Below are 18,544 nucleotides of genomic sequence, written 5' to 3'. Positions count from 1 at the left end.
ACTGGCCCAAGGTCACTGGTCAGGCCTTCGAAGCTTGGGGTCAGTAGCTCATGCAGTGAAGAGTGACTCATTCCTGCTGCGTACCAGGCATGGGGCAGGAGCCGAGAATAAGCCACATGCATCCTGGACAGGTCTGTGGGCAACCTCAGCTCCCGGGCGGGAAGGGTCCTTTCTCACTTCTACCCAGAGCATCTCTTGCCTTATGCTCTGCTCATTGTTTCCATGCTTTCAATTAATTCACTTAAAAAACCAGACTAGCTCACCTCTCTGTTTAAATGTAAGAGGGTAGATTTTGGTGATAGTGGCGCAGGCTCTGTTCCTTCAGCAAAGGCCCCAGATCCTTGGCACCTTCTCCCTCCGGCTCTCTGTCTGGAGGCTGCGTCCACTCCTTCCCATGCAGAGGGGTGGAGGGCTGGTGACAGCTTCCCCACTGTTGCTAGGTGCCCCCCTGGAGGCCTCTTCAGCCCTTCCTGGACTCCCCCCACCTGCCCACACCTCGGAAGTAGCCCTTTGTTACACTGCCTTCTGTTACTCTATTTCCGGGGTCATCTGTTTCCTCCCAGGACCCTGAAGGACACAATTGACCTGAGCCAATGAATGGGGGTGGCTCAGCAGATCAGATGAGGGGATCTGGCACCCAAATGTTGAGGACCAGGCCCTGGAGTGGGCTGAGCTTCCCCCACCCCAAACACTAGCTCCCCACCATTGCCCCCCATGGTGTGCAGGAGCAGAAGCCGGTCTTATTCTAGAATACTCCCCGTCCAACCCATTGGTGATAAAAAGAAGTCCACTGACACGTTGAGTCTTTGTTTTAAAACAGTGTTTGGCTGAGTAGCTTCAATAACAGGAAAACATTGCAGGAGATTTTCGTATGGCAAGATTCAGGGATCTCAGAAACTGTCATCTTCATGTCCGTCCACTCCCCCAGCTGACTAGACGGCCTCAGATCTGGGGCTCGTGCTTCTTTGGAAGCAGACCCCCAGGACGCCCTACTCTGTCTAAGCCTTGAGGTGCAAATTCTATTCTCCCATGGGAAATGGACATGAGGCTTCAGGTCTGGGAGCAAGGTGGATGTGGAGGGACTCCAGGATTCCCTCCTTGGAGCCCAGGGATACCAGAGGCCTCTCTGGTCCCCTGGGGATTTCAAGGAAGAGGCTTCGAGGAGAGGAAACTCAGTCCAAAGGGAGGTGGGAGCTCCTGAGGCATCAGACGGTCAGTGCCAGAGCCGGAATCAGGTTGGACCTAGGATCCCCCAACTTACAGCCCTGTGTGCGTCCATGAAGCTCACAGAAAAAGGGGAGGACCCCTTAGCACTAGTCCGAGTTCTTCAGTGGGATACCTCATCAAGGACCAGTGAGAAGGACCGGGGTGGAGAGTGTTGGCACCAGTTCTCCATGGGACCCCAGGCAGAATCTGGGGGCGCAAGGGCAGCCCCGAAGCACCCTGAGTCACACTGTGTGCTCGTGGGGGAGCCCACGGGGGCACTGCTACCCTCACTTAGGAGGCCACCTGGGAGTGAGGCATCAAACCGCCCAAGAGGTGTTGTCAGAAATCCCTGTAGGACCCCCACCTCTCCCTTCATGGGCCTGCTGCTGGGACTTTCATTCTTGCATTGGAGCAAATCACCCCGAGAAACAGGGGTGATTCCGGCCAGAGAGCACGTCTTCCTGCTCACCTCCCTGGGAAGAATTCACTCATCCTCTCTTCCCTCAACCCCCACATGGGCAGCGGACCCTCTCTCCTGATCCCACGCCCTGCTCCTCCCTTCCTCGTGTGTGATGGACATGGGGCCAGAGAGGGGCAGCTGCCAGATGTGGGTACACAGCTGTGGGCCAGGCAGAAGCGGGCTCAGAGCAGCCCGGAGCCAACCTACCCCAGGACCTTTGCTCTGGGTTGCAGTTTCCTGGACCACTCCTCCCTTGTACAACACCTCCCAAAGCCACAGGTAGGACACATGGCTATGGACAGCCACCACTGCATCTCCTGGGCCCCTCAGCTCCTGTGTCTCAGGTCTCAGACCCGCCAAGGGCAGGAGAGTGGATTCTCCCTGCTGTGCAGGTGGCGGGAGTCCAAGCCCTCGCTGCTGCTCAGTGCAGAGTTAGTGCGGTGGCTGCGGGGACCGAGGCTATGTCCTCTGATGTTCCCGGTGGCCCGAGACCAGCACTTAGTGGACAAGGAAGCCCAACCCCAGAGGGGGGCGTCCCTCGGGGTCAGGGTGCAGCCAGGCCCGGCCCCATGGGACGAGGAGCTGCTCAGTGCTCCTGGGCAGGGCTGAAGGGCTGGGTCCACTTGGACACGTCCAGAAAGACGGTCGAGGCCCCGTGGTAGAGCCAGAGGCGGGGCAGGGAGCCGTGGCGGGTCCAGGCATCACGCCCCCGGTCGTAAGCCTCCATCTCCACGAGGTAGTCGCCATCCATGCCCTGCCAGCGGCCGCCGGTCACGTACAGTGCGTCACCTAGTGGCACCAGCGCGCCGTTCTCATGCAGACTGTGCAGGGACTGCACCTGTGGGGGGGGCAGCGGTCAGGGGCCCGTGGCGGGGTAATGGCAATGGCCAAGGGAACCTCAGGGTGGGGCGGGGCCCAGGGGACATGCAGAGAGGACAGCCAGCACCTGGTCCTGCTCCCTGGGACCTCACCCAGGCTCCCTGTGACCCTCTCCCCCGGGGCCCTTCACACTGTCCCTTTAGTGCTCTCCTCTCCAGCTCACATCTCCCAGGATGATGTGTCCAGGCTCCTTGCTCTCTGGGCCCCAATTTGGCCATATGTGGAGTTGGGGTGTCAGATGGGGCTGGCATGGAAGCCCAAGCCTGGAGCTGCTCCCCGGGGCAAGTTCTGGGCTGGGACTCTGATTCTTGGTTGTTCTCTTGGAGGGGACAGATGTGACCTCAGCTCTGACAGACAGACACACACACAGACACACACACACACACAGACACACACACACACACACAGACACACACACGTGCACACACACACACACCAGAAGCTGCTCGTGCCATGGGGAACCTCACTTCGCCCCTGTACCTCCTGCCTCGGCCCATGGCCTGGGCTGGGGCTGTGAGGTGGGAGTCAGAGGCCAGAGGAGAGGTGGACCCTTCTGGAAGAGCCCAGAGTGCGTGGGAAGGAAGAGGCCTGTCTGTGGCCTACATGTGCAGACGGTCAGGGGCAGCCAGCCCCCCAGGAGGCCTGGAGGCCCAAGTGGAGCCCTTTGTGGCCGGGAGGCCCCCGAGCAGCGGCACGGTCCCGGCAGAGGCCTGGCTCTGGCCCAGCTGGGAGGCCCCGAGAGAAAGTGGCGTCCTGGCAGGACCCACACAGCACCTGTCTCACTGCAGGGTAATGGGGCCTCCCGTCAGCTGGGCGCTGACACCGGGGGACAGCTGCAGGCAGCAGGATGGCGAGGCCCCACTGTGGGCCGGCCGCCCCGGGCCGGGTGAGTGCAGGAAGCAGGCTGACCCTTCAGGCCTCCAGGAATTGAGAATCTTAGGGCAGGTGAGGCAGACCCGGGGTGTCTGACTAGTGCTGAGGCCACTGCCATGGACACTGGGCACCATCCCTCCTCTTTCTCCAGAAGGAACACACAGAAAGACTCGGGCCTGAGATGCCCAGCATCTGCTCTCTCCATGGCAGAAGAGGAGGGGATAGCAAGGAGGGAAATGGAGCACCAAGATGTGGGCCGCTCCCACCCCACCCACAGCCAAGGGCTCCTCTCCCTTGCTTGGCCACCCCCTCGGGTAGGAGGTGCCCTCCCTCCCGGGCCTGGCCCACACCAGGCTGCCCCTGAACACTCCCTAGGCTGAGCCTGGTTTTGCCCCAGAGAAGAACAGACCACCCCGGGCCAGGGACAGAGCACACATGGTGACTAGTAGCCCCCGGTCCTTGGCTCTCCTGTCTCCACTGGGGCTCCGGGCCTCATCAATCCTTTCACTGCGGTAACAGCCCCAGGCCCCACCGTCCCCAGGCTGGCTCTCCGCAGTGTCAGGGGACCTGGGTTGGGAGAGCCCAAGGCTCACCTTCTGCCACAGGTTGGCCCCGGGGTCGTACACGTAGACCTTCTTGGTGTTGTCGCCGACCAGGTAGAGGGCTCCCTGCAGTGCGGCACAGCGTGGAGAGGACAGGTACTTGGGGAGGAAGGGCGAGGCGATCACGCTCCACACGTCTGTGGGGGACAACACGCCGGGCCCACCTTCACCTGGGGGCCTCTGCCTCTTCCCCACCCACTGGCCGGGTCAGGTGACTAGGGGCCCCATCTGGCCCTGGGTACTGTCAGTTTCCCATGGGACTCTCACACCCACCCTGCAAAAATGGGATCTGTGATCACCTGCACTGTCCAGAGGATGAGAGAGGGGAGAGGGGGAGACACGGGAGACGCCCTGGAGCCCAACTCTGGCCTGGGGTCTGGAGCCTAAGCCAGTGCCCACCAACGCTTGCAGGTCCGGGCCCTGCTCCTGGCCCGTGGGGCAGGTTCTAGGCAGATGCCGCAGACGGCAGCTTCGGGACCCGGAGGTGGGCTCCCTGTCACCTGCCACCCAGCCCCCAGTCCCCATCCCCCTGGGCCCCCCCAACACTGCCTCATCCACCTCTGACAGGGCCATGGCCCTTTGGAAGAGACCTGTGGCTGTCCCGACACCCCACCCCCCCGGGCCCTGTGCCGCCCACCTGTGACAGGGTTATAACACTGGAGAGCCAGGGCGTTGTACTTGCAGGCGCTGGAGCCCACCAGGTAGAGCCGGCCCCCGCAGCCAGCTGCGGAGAAGTTGCTGACATACTTGAGGGCAGGGCGGACAGGGGTCCAGGTGTCCGTGTAGGGGTCATAGCTCTCCACCTCCACCATGTCCAGGGTGGTGCCTGTCGGAGTGGGGGAGGTCAGGGCTGCCGGGGGCCAGGGACAAGGGAAGGACTTGGGGCTTTGCAGGGGCAGCAGAGGGCTTCCTCGGAGCGGGGAGGAAGGTGAGGGAAGGAAGGCATGGCCTTGCGAGGCTTGTGACTTAGCCCCTTCCACAGCCAGGGAGCGGAGGCAAGGCTGCTTGCCCAAGGCCACAGCGTCAGGTGGTGTGGGTGTGGGCACCTGGACCCGGGAACACTAGAGTCCAGGCTGCTTGCCGGGGGCCCCCACCTGCCTGGGGCTCAGGACCTTGTGTGTGCTCTCTGTTCTTGGCCTTGGGCTTGGTAGCCACTGGGGGCGCAGGGGCTGGCCGAGACAGCTGGGGTACTCAAGGCCCATCTGTCACCCACAGAGGTTTTGGGGAACTCTTGGTCAGCCACGGTCATTTTGTTTTTCAGTATCTGACTGACCGTAGGGGTCCCCGGGGTGACCCCTTGCCACAGCTCTGGGGCATAATGGGGATAAGGTGGGCCTCTGTGCTCAGGCTGGGGGCATGGCGGGAGTAAAGGGGACAGCAAAGGAGAAACCATTGTGGGTCCCCTCAACCCAGGGGCTCCACAGAGGGGGTGACCCTGAGCAGAGGACTAAGCTCCCTGTTTTGGGGATGGGAGTGTTCATCTCTGCTGGAAGCTCAAGCCTCCAGCACGCCCCGCCATCGTTCTGCTTTCAGAATCCTTGCTGGAGCTTGCTATAAAGGCTCATGCCTGAGCCTCACCCCTGGACATCCAGGCGCCCTGGTGTGGGGCTGGTTTACTCCAGATGGCGAGCTCCTGAGGGCAGGAACGGGGGAGCATGTCTCTGCGGTCCCTGAGGCCGGGGGGCTCTCTGGTCCCTGGTGAGGACATGGGGGTGGGGAGACACTGTTGTGGGACTGAGAGGCTCCCAGGCTGCCCAGAGGTGATGAGGGGCTGCCATGAGTAGGAGGCCGCTTGGGGCAGAGGGAGGGGGAGGCCTTACCGCCGATGGCATAGATCTCCCCATTGAGTGCCGCGCTGGCGTGGTTGGTGCGGGCCTTCAGCATGGGGGCCACTGGCTTCCAGGTGGCCTCCTTCAGAGGGAAGCTCCAGGCCTGGGTGGTTGACCAGGTGTCTGTCTTCGTGCCCCGGGAGCCACCTGTAGGAGAGGTCCTGTCCCCTTAGCCTGGGGTCTCCAGACTAGTGGGGGCTGGGTACCGAGGGTCCTCTCTCCTTCTTCTCCCCATTCCAGGCCCCCATGGTGCCAGATGCTGGGCTGGGTGGTGGGGGAGATTGCAGGCGGCACAGCCTAGCTGTGTGACTTGGACAGTTCCCTCCCTACCCCGTAAACAAGGAGGACAAGGTCTGTGGTTTTAGATCTTTACCCGTGGCACAGCTGTTTCCTCAATCAAATTGTGTACGAGCCCCCAAGTTCCTGGATATAAATGAGCAGGTGACCCTCCCATCTGCCACACAGTTCCTTTGGGGGAGACCCTGGCTACGGGAACCTAACAAGTCCCCCCGGCTTTCCATGTTGGACAGAACACAGGACGGTTCCCTGTACCCACCCGTGGACCTATGGATTTTAAATGTCCTTGTTTCCAACTCATGGAAACCTCTAGAAGAGTCCCGCCTGAGCTGGAGGGGACAGCCGATTCTCAGTGGCTTCACGGTCATCAGCTCCCTGAAAGGCGCTGCTGGGAACCCACCTGTGACGTAGACTGTGTTGTTGAGCGCGGTGAGAGAGAAGCCCCATTTGTGATAGTCGGGGAAGTCCGGGAGCGCCATCCACCTCTCTGGCCAGGAGAGAGAGGGGCAGAGGGTCAGCGCGGCTGAGCTCGCTGCTGCTGCCTCCCCTCTCCCCAGCACCTCTTCCCACGAGCAGGGGTATTCCCTCACCTGGGGAGGAGCACGGGGCGGGATTCGGCTGGCTGCCGTGGGGTGAGGTAGGGTTTGGGGACACCTTGGTTGCTCCACGTGCCCCTGCCGGGTCTGGTTCCCCAGGGCTCCCACCTCCCCACGCCGACCCCCGGAGCCCGGCATGCAAACGGGACACAGGACTGCACCCGGGGTGTGCAGGGAGGTGGCCCAGGCTCTGGGCCCCTGGGTTGGGTCCCACCTCTGACACGGGGTAGTATGTGAACGGGCCTGACCTCTGGTCCCTGGTGGGTTAGAACATGAACATCATTCATTCATCGTTCCTCAGCCATCATTCCTTTCTTCTCCCTGAGCACCCAGTGGGCCATGAGCCGCCACGGGCACGCAGGGGACATGGGGAGATGTGGGCCTTGCAGCAGCTGGGGCGAGTCCAGACCCCTGCTCTCATGCACCACTGTGGGCCCTGGGGACACATAACCTCAGCTTGTCCTCTGTCGAGGGGGCTAGTTCCCACCTCACTCAGAGGCAGGGGGAAGCATGGATGACCCGTATTTGTCAGGGGGCTACTACTCTGTTAGCAGACCTGGGGATTGTTGCCACAGGGGGGAGGGACAGAGCCATACACCCACTTCGGGCCCACCTTTAAGGAGCTACATGAGGGTAAACTGAGACAAAAGATGAGAAAATGCTTGAAAAATTAAAAATGAGAGAGTCAACATGGGAGTGTGTGAGCAAATGGACACATTTTGGGTGCTCGTGGAAAGCTGTGAGGAAGACCCAGGCCACTGGGAGGTCCCCTGGGAAGATTCTGTGTACTGTTGACAACCAGCTTTAGGACATGCAGAACTCCAGTCTTGCAGGGCACCTGCCTTCTGGGCAGGGACTGCGTGTCCCCCTGACTCATGGCTGTGTCACCCCAGGGTGGGGTCGGCCCAGCGGTCACCAGGTCTTGGCCTGCCACTGTGCCCCCGCTGTCCTCCCCTTGGGGTTGGAGGGACAGCTGTTCCCGGGTGGAGCCAGCAGAGCTCATTTCCTGACGTCAGCCCCCAAATCCCCTCGTCAGCCCCTGACCTGGGACAGCCGGTCTCACGCTTCCTAGAGCCCGCCAGCCACTGACGTCATGGGGGTGGCTGGTGACTGGCCCAGTGGGCCTGGGACACCGGCCAACGCTCCTTAGAGCTTTCAGAAGAGCTTTCCAGGGCCAGTGTAGCCCTCCAGAGATCCTGCTGTCCTCCTACTCCTCCCCATTTTCTGGACAACCCTGTAATGGGGCCCTGGGCAGGAGAGGCCCCGTCCCTGCCCGTCAGGTCCGTGCCCTCACTACATGAGGAGTCCTTTCCACAGATGAGGACCGGCTTAGGGCAGTGAAGTGAGCTGCTAAAAGGCTGGAATTAGAACCCTGTTTGAGTTAACCTAGTCCTTGGGTTCCTACCCTCTGGGCCACTGCTCCCCAGCTCCTCATTCTCCCCCTGGGGCCAAGGTTCCACGGGGCAAGCAAGCCAGTGACTGTCCCCCCACACGGGGTGGGTTGGGCAGCAACACCCTTTAGCCTGGACTGCGGACCCCAAAAAGGCCAAAGTTGGGGGCTGTGGCTGGAGGGTGAGGAGGCCACCAAGCCCCGCTGTCAGCCTCCCCTCTGCCTGTGCTGGCCTCGAGGCTCTCCTGCAGCCCTCTCCCTGGAGCCCCTCAGTCCCTCCACCTACACGGCGGACACGAGGGCCTCGTGGGCTACAGGGACGGGGTGAGGGCTACTCACGGGCCTTGCTGTTGTAGAAGGCAAAGTTCCTGGGGTGAGGGGTGGGCTCCTGGGCGCCCTCCTCCTCCTCCTCCAAGGCCCGCCCGCCCACCACCACCAGAACTTCCTCCAGCTTCTGCGGGAGGGCCAGCTGTGCCTGTGGGGGAGGAAGGCTGGGTTAGAGGGGCCGGTGGCTCTATTCCCCATGCAAGGGGCCCCAGGGGCTAGCAGGCGTTTTCTGGGGCTGGACTTTGGTGGGGCAGCTGTGTTGGTGCACACGCATAGGGGCTGTGAGCATGTGTGTGAGCACGTGTGTGTGTCAGCATGTGTGTGTGTGCACCATGGTTGCGTGGGGCCAGACATGGTGGTAGACTCTTAGGACGGGGCGAGATGGGACAGCAGGTGCATTTGTGACCCAAACCTGAGCGCTGCTCCCTCCCCGCAGTCCTCGCATGCAGTCCCCACATGCCTTCCAGAGGCGTCCCCGCACCCATCTTTGGGGCCAACCCTGACTCTGTCCCCAGTTCCTCCCCTGCGCCAGCATGCGGGTGCTGAACTTGGATGACCCTGGCTGGGCGGGAAATCCCAGCAGGGTTCCACCCTGGCTGGTAAGTGGCCAACTGCTCCAAGCTCCCAGGCCCCTGGGGCTCCCCCACGTCTCTGGCCCCTCCTGCAGCAGGCCTGCACCTCCCACTCCGGCAGTTCCAAGGTGATTGCCTGGCAGGACAGGGCCGCAGGCAGCTGCCAGCACCAGGACGGTCTGCTGTGCCCGGTGGCGCCGGACAGCAGTGTGGGTCGCACTTGGTTCCCTCACAGCATGACCCTGGCCGGAGCTACAGCTGTGTCCCCAGGCCTGGCTCCTGGGGGGTCCTCCAGAGCAGGGCCCCGAGCCAGCTGTCTAGCCACAGACAGACTCCTCGGCTGTTTGTCGCTGTGTCTGGAGCTATCCCTCTCATCGCGGCACCAACAGGAAACTGCAGCCCGTGAACACTCGACCCTGTCCCCAAGGGGCAGGAAGGGGCCTGCTGCACTCTCGGCCCAGGCCGTCTTCCTGCCAAGCTCCTAGCCCTGCTCTAAGGCCCAGCCAAGGTGCCGCCTCCTCCAGTGAGCTCTCCCTGACTGGCCAGCTTGCCCAGGATGCCCCCAGCCCGGCTTTGGCCTTTCTCACACGGCCTTAAGTCTGTTTCCAGGTTTGTCTGCACCAAGCTGTGGGCTTTGACCAGGGAGCAGTCACTTCTGGGTTCCCCTCCCTCTCACATCCGGGGTGTGAGATATAACAGGCACCCTGGGGATGAACAGGAACGCCCTCACAGGTAACCAGCCCAAGGCAGGGAGAGCTGCAAGATTTGGGGCACGGGGGAACAGGCACCCTGTACTCCCCAGCCCCATGCAGGTCGGGGTCTCTGGGGCTCCCCTCCTTGCCCCTTGCTCACCTCATCGTGGCCCTGCGACAGGGCCACACGGCACACCTCCGACTCCCGGATCAGCGGCTCAGTGGCCAGCAACTGCTGCACACAGGGTCTGGGCACAGCGTCCAGGCGCACCAAGCCGAGCAGCTCGGGGAGGTGGACAGCCCGGGCTTGCGGGTCATGGCGTACCCAGCGCAGCAGGGCCTCCAACCGGCTCTGCTCCGGCTGCACCTGCAGCAGCTCCCCGGTCAGACAGGCAACCAGCCGGTCCTGGGGCAGCTGCAGGAACTCGTCCTCCCGGGCCACGGCCTCGAAGTTCTCCCGCAGGAAGGCCCAGGCCTTGGCGGCCACGCCCAGGAGCCCCTGCTGCTCCCCAAACTCACAGATGCCCAGGCAGTTGGTGGCGTCCAGCTGCTGCTGCAGGTAGCGGCCGCACACCTTCTGTACGGCGGGGAAGTGCAGGCGGGCGGCCGTGCGGGTCAGCGCCTCCACATTGCCCTGCGTGACCGTCAGCCGGCCTGTGTACACAAAGTCCACCAGCTGCCCCACTACGCCGGGCTCCACGTCCCGCAGCTCCACGCGCGCCGAGAAACTCTCAGCAAAGTCGCCCGCGAACATGGCATGGAAGTAGGGGCTGCTGAGTGCCAGGAGGCCTCGGTGGCAGGGCAGCTCCCGGCCACCCACCAGAAGCGTGACATCGGCCAGCTTGGGCTGTGAGCGCAGCCGCCGCAGACCATCCAGCATGTCCTGCGCGTGCGACGGCACGTGGAAATCCAGGTCGTCCACGTTCCGCACCATGGCCACCCGCACCACGGAGAGAAGAGCTGGGCCCCGCCTGCGATCCTGGGGACAGAAGAGGGCAGGGTCAGCCAGGGCAGGGCATGGCTCTTTTGCCCGAGTCACCCATCCCAGCCGGCCGCCCTTTCCATCTTCCACCAGCACTGGCTGAGCATCACAGATGTGCCAAGTGCCTTGTTCAGCCCCGTCGCCCTGCACAGTTGGCTTAGCGTTAGACCCATTTTATGGTGAGAAGGTTGAGGCTCAGAGAGGGCCAGAGACCTACCCCCAGCCAAGTAAGCAGAACAGGGCGACACCGGCACAGAAACCATACCCAGCCCCCTCCACAGTTCCGGGCTATGCAGAGCAGATCCCTAACCCTGGGCACCCCCCAACTCCAAGTGGCTTCCTCTGTTTCCAAATCTGACCTTGCTGGGGAGGGTGATGAGGGTCTTTGGAAGTTTTCCTGCCCCACTGGTCCCCACTGTCCACAGTTACATGGAGCCTCGGGCTGCCATGACCTTGCTGGGTGACCTTGGTGCCAGTTTTCTCAACTGCAGATCCAGAGGCTGGCGGGGAAAGGACTCTGTGGTCACAGTGCTCCCCAGGGGCCAGGTCACTTCTCAAGGGTGGCGTGCCTTCCTCACGTGGGCTGCATGACACCCAGGGTCTGCGTAAACATGGGGAAACACAAGGATGAGAGACTCACATCCCCTGTCCAAGATCACACAGCTAGAAGTGGGGGAGCCAGGCTCAGGTCCCACGTGCCGAGCCCCAGGTTACAGGACCCTGGGTGTATGTTGGTAAAGACAAATACGACTAAGGAGAACTCTCTGGGCAGTGATTTCGAATCCATGTGCATATCATCGGATTCAGCAAGTGTACTTCTGGCTTATTTAATTACGTGCATATTCTTGTATGTACTCCTGACATTTTACCCCAAGAAAGTTGCCTCAGATTTCACCTGGAGCTACCTACCTACTATGGTTCAAAAAGCTGCTCCCGGGACATCATCTGTCCACCAGGGGGCGCCTTGCAGAGCCAGCAAAGGGAAGGAAAGCGGACACCGGCCCCACGCAGGGACCAAAACCCTTGGTGAAATAAGTAAGATCAGAATAACTAAGGTCTGTAAAGAGAACCGTGACCTGTGGATGCCAAGGGGCAAGGAGGGCCCTGCTGACTTCGGTGCCGGTGCCAGGGTCGGTGGCAGGAGCTGAGGCCCTCCCCTACACCCCCTCTCCCAGCGGGCCTACAGAGCACAGCAGTACCCAGGGAGCCCAGCGAGGACGGGACAGGTCGGGGGCCTGGCCAGCATCCGTTTGCCTCCCAGGGAGGCCCTCTGGCTGAGTGAGGACAGAAGACGAGCCCTTGGCCACTGCCCCCCAGGCCTCACATTCCCGTCATTCCTGCGTTCCCTGTGGCCAGCCGCTATGGCCTCAGGGGCAGTGGGCAGAGTTTCTACCCCCCTTCTCCCAGAGCCTCAGCTGCGTTTACTGACACGTGCCACCCTGTGGTCCCCAACGAAAGGGGTGGAAGCTACTGGAGAGCCTCAGAGCCTCAGCCTGGTGCCTGTCCAGGCCAGGAGTGAGGAGGGCTTCAGCGGGCGGGACACAAAGGGCCTAAAGCCAGCTGCCCCTAGGGACTAGACACTGGGTCCTGGCTGCAGTTGGAGGAGGTGGCCCAGCCTCCTCATTGCTCACCTCTCCAGCCAAGACACTGAGGGGAGTGTGCCGGCTGAGCCCTCACCGTACCCCAAGGGGCCCAGCTTGACTGGGATTAGGGGTCTGTGTCCAAACACCCAGCACTGTGATCTCTATGCCCCGACAGGCTATCCCACTCTCCCCTGCTGCTCTCTGCCCCAAATCCCACCTCCCATTCCCCGATGTCCACACTCCAGAGTCCCAGGGACCCTACCTCTCAGTTGGCCCTTGGTTCTCCGAGAACTCAGGCCGGAGAATAGGACTTCCCAGCCAGCCAGGGGTACGGATGGCCTGCGGGCTGGGCTGGGCTGGGCACCACGTGGGGACGGACAGAAGGGTATTTTTAGCGCTGTCTGCTTTGGGAGGGAGCGGGGGAGGGAGGGCCTGTTGGGGGAGGGAGAGAGGTGATGCCCCTCCCAGGCTTCAGATCTGGAGGCCCACACTGGCCATGTCAGGAGGGCTGAGGTCTCCCAGAACCCAGGGACCAGGAGAGAGAGCAGAAAGCACTGCAGGGGGACAGTGGAGGCTGGGCTGGAGACTCAGGGGGTGCATAGAGGCCCCAGCTCAGGGCCTGGGTGTGAGCAGGACCTGATGGTACTCACTTCTCTAATGGTCATTGACAGGTCCCCAAGTGGCCTTGTGTTCATCTGTCAACCGGGGAAAAGTGACTATCATAAAGACATGCCGGTTGGTGAGCAAAGGCTTTCAGAATTTGGGATCTGCGGTGGTGGTCGGGAAGACTTTGGTGGTTAAAGCGGTGCCCAGAGAGGTAAGGAGGCCCCCCTGAGGGCTCCCCTGGGCTGGCGACGGGGATGCTGGAACCCGAGGCCCCAGGTCATGGTGTGGCTTCAGCCCTGGAGCAGCCCTGGCGTCCTCCTTCCTTGTGAGAGCCAGAGGTGGTGAAGAAATGAGATCATCTAAAAATACAGCCGCGGGGGCATGCAGCCTCCCCCACAGCCTTGGTTCACAGTGGCCACAGGGGAACCCCTCACAACAGGAATGCAGCGGTGCCCTGGACCCAGGCCACTGAGAGGGGGTCTGCGGATATCTCTTCCGCCAATGGTCAGAGCAAAGCTTCCCAGCCGAGGACGTGCAGGTACACGGGAGGGAAGCCAGCAGCCGGGGAGGCCGGTTGAGGGCTCCACCTGTCATCCCTCCTTCCTTCACCTGTGTGGCCCTTGTTAATACCACCATTCTCCAGGCATGTGGGATGTGGAGGGTCGGGGAGGGCCGAGTCTGATGGAGGCACTGGGATGCTCCCCAGGGACTGGCCTGACGCGGCTCTAGTGCAGGGAGGCTCTGGGGATGATACCCCCACTCCTGGAGAAGTTAGGTGATTTCTCAAGGGTATTAGGGTATCATGACAGCTTGGTTCCTGGACAGGTGACCCCTGTCCTGCCAGTGTAGCCGCTGGTCCTGCTCCTTGCTTAGGGGATGGTTGTGGGCTAGAAGCCACAGTCCTGGTCCCACTGTGTACGCTGTCTGATTAGAATTCAGTCCTTACACAAATTACTGCCACGGCTGACTACGAGTTTTCAAGGTGCTTCCAAACTCTGCTCATCCGTGCTTTCTGATTCCATGCTGCCCTCCCCAGCCCTGCCCAGCTGAGTCACAGCCCAGCTCAACCTTCCTAGTCTGCTCAATTCAGCCCAGTTCATCCTAGCCCAGCCCAGCCCAGCTCAGCCCAGTTCAGCCTAACCAAGTCCAGCCCAGCCTGCCTAGTCCAGCCCAGCCCAGCCCACTCTAAGCCCAGCCCAGCCCAGCCCAGCCCAGCTCAGCCCAGTTCAGCCCAGTCCTGCTCAGCCCAGCTTAGCCCAGCCCAGTTCTGCCCACCTCAGCCCAGCTTAGCCCAGTTCAACCCAGTTCAGCCCAGCCCAGCCCAGTTCAGCCCAGCTCAGCCCAGCTCAGCCTAGCTTAGCCCGGTCTAGTGCAGCCCAGCTCAGTCCTAACCATTTCAGCCCAGCCCAGCCCAGAGCTCAGTCATAGCCCAGTCCAGCTCAGTCATAGCCAGCTCAGCCCTGCCCAGCCCAGTTCAGCCCTGCCCAGCCCAGTTCAGCCCAGCTCAGCCTAACCCAGTCCTGCCCAGCCCAGTTCAGCCCAGCTCAGCCTAACCCAGTCCTGCCCAGCCCAGCCCAGCCCCTGCTTCAGATGGTTCCAGGAGCTGCACCCTGGCCTTCAGCATCAGCATCCTGTGGTCGCAGAGGGAAACGCTCATGGGCGTCTCCAGCTCTCTTACCCAGGACCATCCTGGGGACACCACTGCAGGGGGAACAGAGGTGTTACTCCTGTCCCCCACTCCCCCCATGCTTGTAGCCAGAACACAAAGGGTTAATGTGCACCCAGCCCAGGCTGGGAGAGAACAGGGTATTCTAATGACGGGCCCCTGTCACAGGGAGCTGACCACCACCCCCTCCCTTGTGGGGAGAGAAGACATACCGCCTCATGTCACTGGTCTGTTTGGGAAACTCAACACCAAGTGCTTGAAACAGATCTTTATCTCAGATTGCTACAGAGCGGGGCAGTTTTTAAAAACATGTTGCTTGTTTCTTTTCATGATGATAAAAATAACACATGTTCATCCTGGAGCGTTTGGAAAACACAGGAAAATCCGAAGCAGAACACTTTGACCCGTAAAAGAGGATCCCCACGAACACAGGGGCATCTCCCCTCCAGTCTACCCCGAGCCAAAGGCTGCGGGATCTGTGCGGGTCCTGTTTCATCAGTTTATGTCACCTCCCCAGCATTTCTGATGCCTTTGAACGTATCATCTTGGATTTCATCATACTGTGACTATATCACACTTTAAGAATTCGAAGGGACATCCAGTTACTTTTATTAATGGACATGTGGGTCATGTCATTTGGGGCTAAGATAAATAACCACGGCGCCACCTCCGTGATTCAGAGTCAGAGAGTGAAGTCACGCATTAGAGTGTGTGCAGCCCAATGCACCTCTTGGCCGGTGGACCTGGGGGCCCGCGTGGGTGACTGAGGCTTTTCCTCCAGCGGGAGGGGACGCTGGTCCCTATGCCTGGCCCGGCACCCATGGGTAGTGAGGCCCCTGGCACACCTGATCTGCCCAGCCCCTCCTCGGGGGTTTTATAGCTTTACATACTTAAGGTATCTCTTGTTCCATCTGGGATTTATGTGGGGCAAGGCTGCCCTCAGGTCCTATTCCCCCCACCCTCAAATAGTTTACCAGCACTCTGGAGACTGCTATCGACCATTCCTTCTTTCTCCCATGGTTTAGCTATGGTGCCTTTGTCTTAGGGCAATGTTTTCCGTGTGAAACATCTCAGATTTCTCTGCTCTGATCTGTTGATCGGAACGAAATATACTTTGGGGTCTGAACCACCCGGTCTGAGGGACTACTGCTCTACAATTATGTGATGTCTTCACGTCTGAAATGCCTCTTCCTCTTTAATCTTTTTGTTTGCTGGATTTGTTATCTGTTGCTGCATAACAAATGACCCATAATCGAGAGTCTTTTTTTCTTTTAGGATTTTATTTATTTGAGAGAGAGAGAGAGAGCACAAGCAGGGGAAAAGCAGAGGGAGAGGGAGAAGCAGGCTCCCCGCTGAACAGGGAGCCCAATGTGGGGCTCGATCCTAGGACCCTGGGATCGTGACCTGAGTTGAGGCAGAGGCCTAGTTGACTGAGCCACCCAGGTGTCCCCCAAATCTAGTTTCTTCAAACAATAAACATATGTGATCTCACGTGGTTTCCTGGCTCCGGGAGCACCTTAATGGGGCTTCTGCCTTTAGATTTGTCCTTAGCTGGCACTATGGGTCAGCCAGGCTGCCGTCATCTGAGTACCTGACTGGGGCGGGAGGCCTTGCTTCTTCCTGCATGGACCCCTCTTACGGGCCTGCTCTCAGCATGGCCCAGGGCTCTCCTCAGAGGTAAGGGAGCCACAAAGATGGGAGCCGTTATTACCTACTTGAAGCAAGAGCTCTCTCTTCTGCCATATTCTGCCAAACAACACAGAGGGACACACATCAGAGGACGGGGACGCTGGAGGCCTTCTTGGAGGCCGGCTTCACAGCTGTCCTTATTCACCGTTCCTTCCAAATGAAACTCAGAGTCAGTTTAAAAAATAAGGAAGAGACTGTCTCTGCATTTAACCAGTGCATTGAGACGGGAAGAGTTGTGTTATTAGCCGTATTTATTTAGTCGTGAGGAAAAAGGCAATGTTCTTTCAGCACCTTTGGTACACCTTCATTTTTCTTCGTGTTTGTCCTGCACACATTTATGGGCCTGGGAGAGAGATGGGATGCCCTCTGTCCAGTATTTCGCTGGCTCGTTAGGGAGCTCCTGGGCTGGCACTGGGGACAAGGTCACCTCACTGCATCTGGTCCCCTCACTGAAGTCTGCAGCCCCAGATGCCTGTATGGGGCTCTGGAGTTTTACCAACTGGACGACAGGCTTACAGGCACCAAACAGGCCTCAGAGCGGGGAGTGTGGCCTTGCTGGGGTCAGCCTCAGACTCCGACAAGGAACATCTGCTCCCCGCTGGAGGCTGCTAGTGGGCTGGGGGTTTCCAGGCCGCTGAGCATCAGAATCACCCAGAACATCTCAGGAAAACACAGCTTTCCCAGCATCAGCTGTGGGGCAGGGGCTCTGAATTCCTGGGGACACTGCACAGACCCCTGGGAAATAGAGTCTGCAGAAGGCATCTGGGGAGTCACCCCTGAGTGCCCAGCAGAGGTGCCTACCCCATTCCTCCTCCCCCACCACCTCCAGCTTCAAACCTGGATCTGAGCCACCTGACCTTACCCCAGGGCTTCCTGGAACCCACTATGGTTGTGGGGCGCCCCCTGCTGGCCTTGGTCTCGCCCCACCGCTGAGAAAGTCCTGAGGCCTGGGAGGGACTTGCCCAAGGCCCCAGGGAATGCTCATAGACCAGCCCCTCAAGTCAGGTGTGCTGGCCCCCTGTCCAGTGCTCTCCTGACCACCCTGGGCTGGACCACCTCTGAGGCCAGGTCTGTGTCTACTGCCCACCCCCGCAACACCCTTTCTTCTGTGGCCCAGCCCTTGGAACAACAAGGTCCTGCAGGTGGCACAGGAGGAGCGAGGGAGACATCAGAGTATCTGGCACCTTCTGACACCCCAGCGCCCCCAGCCCCACCCTCAGACCGGCCTCTCCCCCCAAGTCTAGGCAGTGACAGTGTCCTGCAGACCAGCCCCCTGTCTAGCTCCGTCAGTTCCATCTGGGAGCCAAGAGCCTGGAGGTGGCACCATACTCCTTTCCCCTGCTCCATCTCAGGACAGAGATCCCTCCCACAGGGGACTGGCACACCCCCTCCAGACGCCAGGGGTGGGCAGGTCGGCACCACTCCCCATTCTGCAGATGAGGAATGGAAGGCCCTGTGGGGCTAAGGATGTCGCCTCCTGCAGTGGAGCTCAGATCAGGACTGGGGCTCGGTGTCCTCCCAGTGCGGGACTCCCTGGGGCACAGGTGGCTCTCCCTTGCTGAGGGCACACGGGCAACAAGCACAGGCAGCCCCAGCTTCACCCCCTCCGGAGGGTCCCGGCAGGCTGGCTACAAGGGCTCTGTGCCCCCTCCCGCAGCCTGCCCACCACCCTCCAAGCTCTGCACTGCTTTGAGCCATGTGGCCCGTGGGGCTGGTCAGCTGGATGACAGGACAGTAGGCCCACACGGAGCCTTCCCTTCGGGGACCAGAGCCTCTGCAGTCCCTGGGGTGGGAACAGGGCACAGCAAGAGAGCTCGTGTCTGACAGTGGCCGGCTGCCCTGGCCGGCAGGCACCCCATGTGGGCCAGTTCTCTGACCTAGAGAATTTGGGAGGGCCTGACATGTAGCTCTGACCACAGCTCTCCCATTTCACTGATGGGAGGGGAAAGGGCATGGCCTGAAGTCACCAGAAGGAGGAAGACAGAGGCTCTGGCCTTGGCTGGGGCCACCGGTGCTGGAGGAACAGAGGGGAGGGACAGCAGGTGACTTGGGCACTGGAAGGAGGGCCCACGGGAAATGGGCTAGCAGCCCAGGTGCCTGCAGGGCAACGGGTGGAGGGCCCAGGGCTGGGAGGTCAAGTCCTCTAATTCCAGGGCTGATGGGGTTCTGGGTGAGGTTTCCGAAACTGAGCTGCACAGCCGAGGATGAGCATGTTGATGTGGGACCGAAGGTGGGCGTTAGCACACAGAGTGTCTGCCAGCCTCTGCCAGCCTGGCCTTCCGGCTCAGCTGGCCG

General features: G+C 60.8%; 1 protein-coding gene across 1 annotated transcript; it reads right to left on the bottom strand.

The window, feature by feature from the left end:
* Positions 1–2,252: 2,252 nt before the first annotated feature.
* Positions 2,253–10,657, bottom strand: KLHL30 (kelch like family member 30). The gene is made up of 7 exons (XM_044240899.1): positions 9,884–10,657; positions 8,472–8,607; positions 6,547–6,633; positions 5,841–5,996; positions 4,658–4,846; positions 4,012–4,157; positions 2,253–2,504 (listed from the first exon to the last, which is right to left on the bottom strand). The coding sequence occupies exons 1-7, from the start codon at positions 10,655–10,657 to the stop codon at positions 2,253–2,255; spliced, it is 1,740 nt and encodes a 579-aa protein (XP_044096834.1).
* Between the last annotated feature and the right edge of the window lie 7,887 nt (positions 10,658–18,544).

This window comes from Neovison vison, chromosome 3 (assembly GCF_020171115.1).
Source record: "Neovison vison isolate M4711 chromosome 3, ASM_NN_V1, whole genome shotgun sequence".
Classification (NCBI taxonomy): Eukaryota; Metazoa; Chordata; class Mammalia; order Carnivora; family Mustelidae; genus Neogale; species Neogale vison.
This window is presented reverse-complemented; position numbering and strand designations above follow the sequence as displayed.

Coding starts and splice junctions, on each gene's coding strand:
- KLHL30 (XM_044240899.1), bottom strand. CDS start 10,657: ATGGTGCGGAACGTGGACGACCTGGATTTCCACGTGCCGTCGCACGCG. Junction 4,847..5,840: donor GGAGATCTATGCCATCGGCG/GTAAGGCCTCCC, acceptor CCACTCCGACAG/GCACCACCCTGGACATGGTG. Junction 2,505..4,011: donor GGGCCAACCTGTGGCAGAAG/GTGAGCCTTGGG, acceptor CCCCCCCCACAG/GTGCAGTCCCTGCACAGTCT.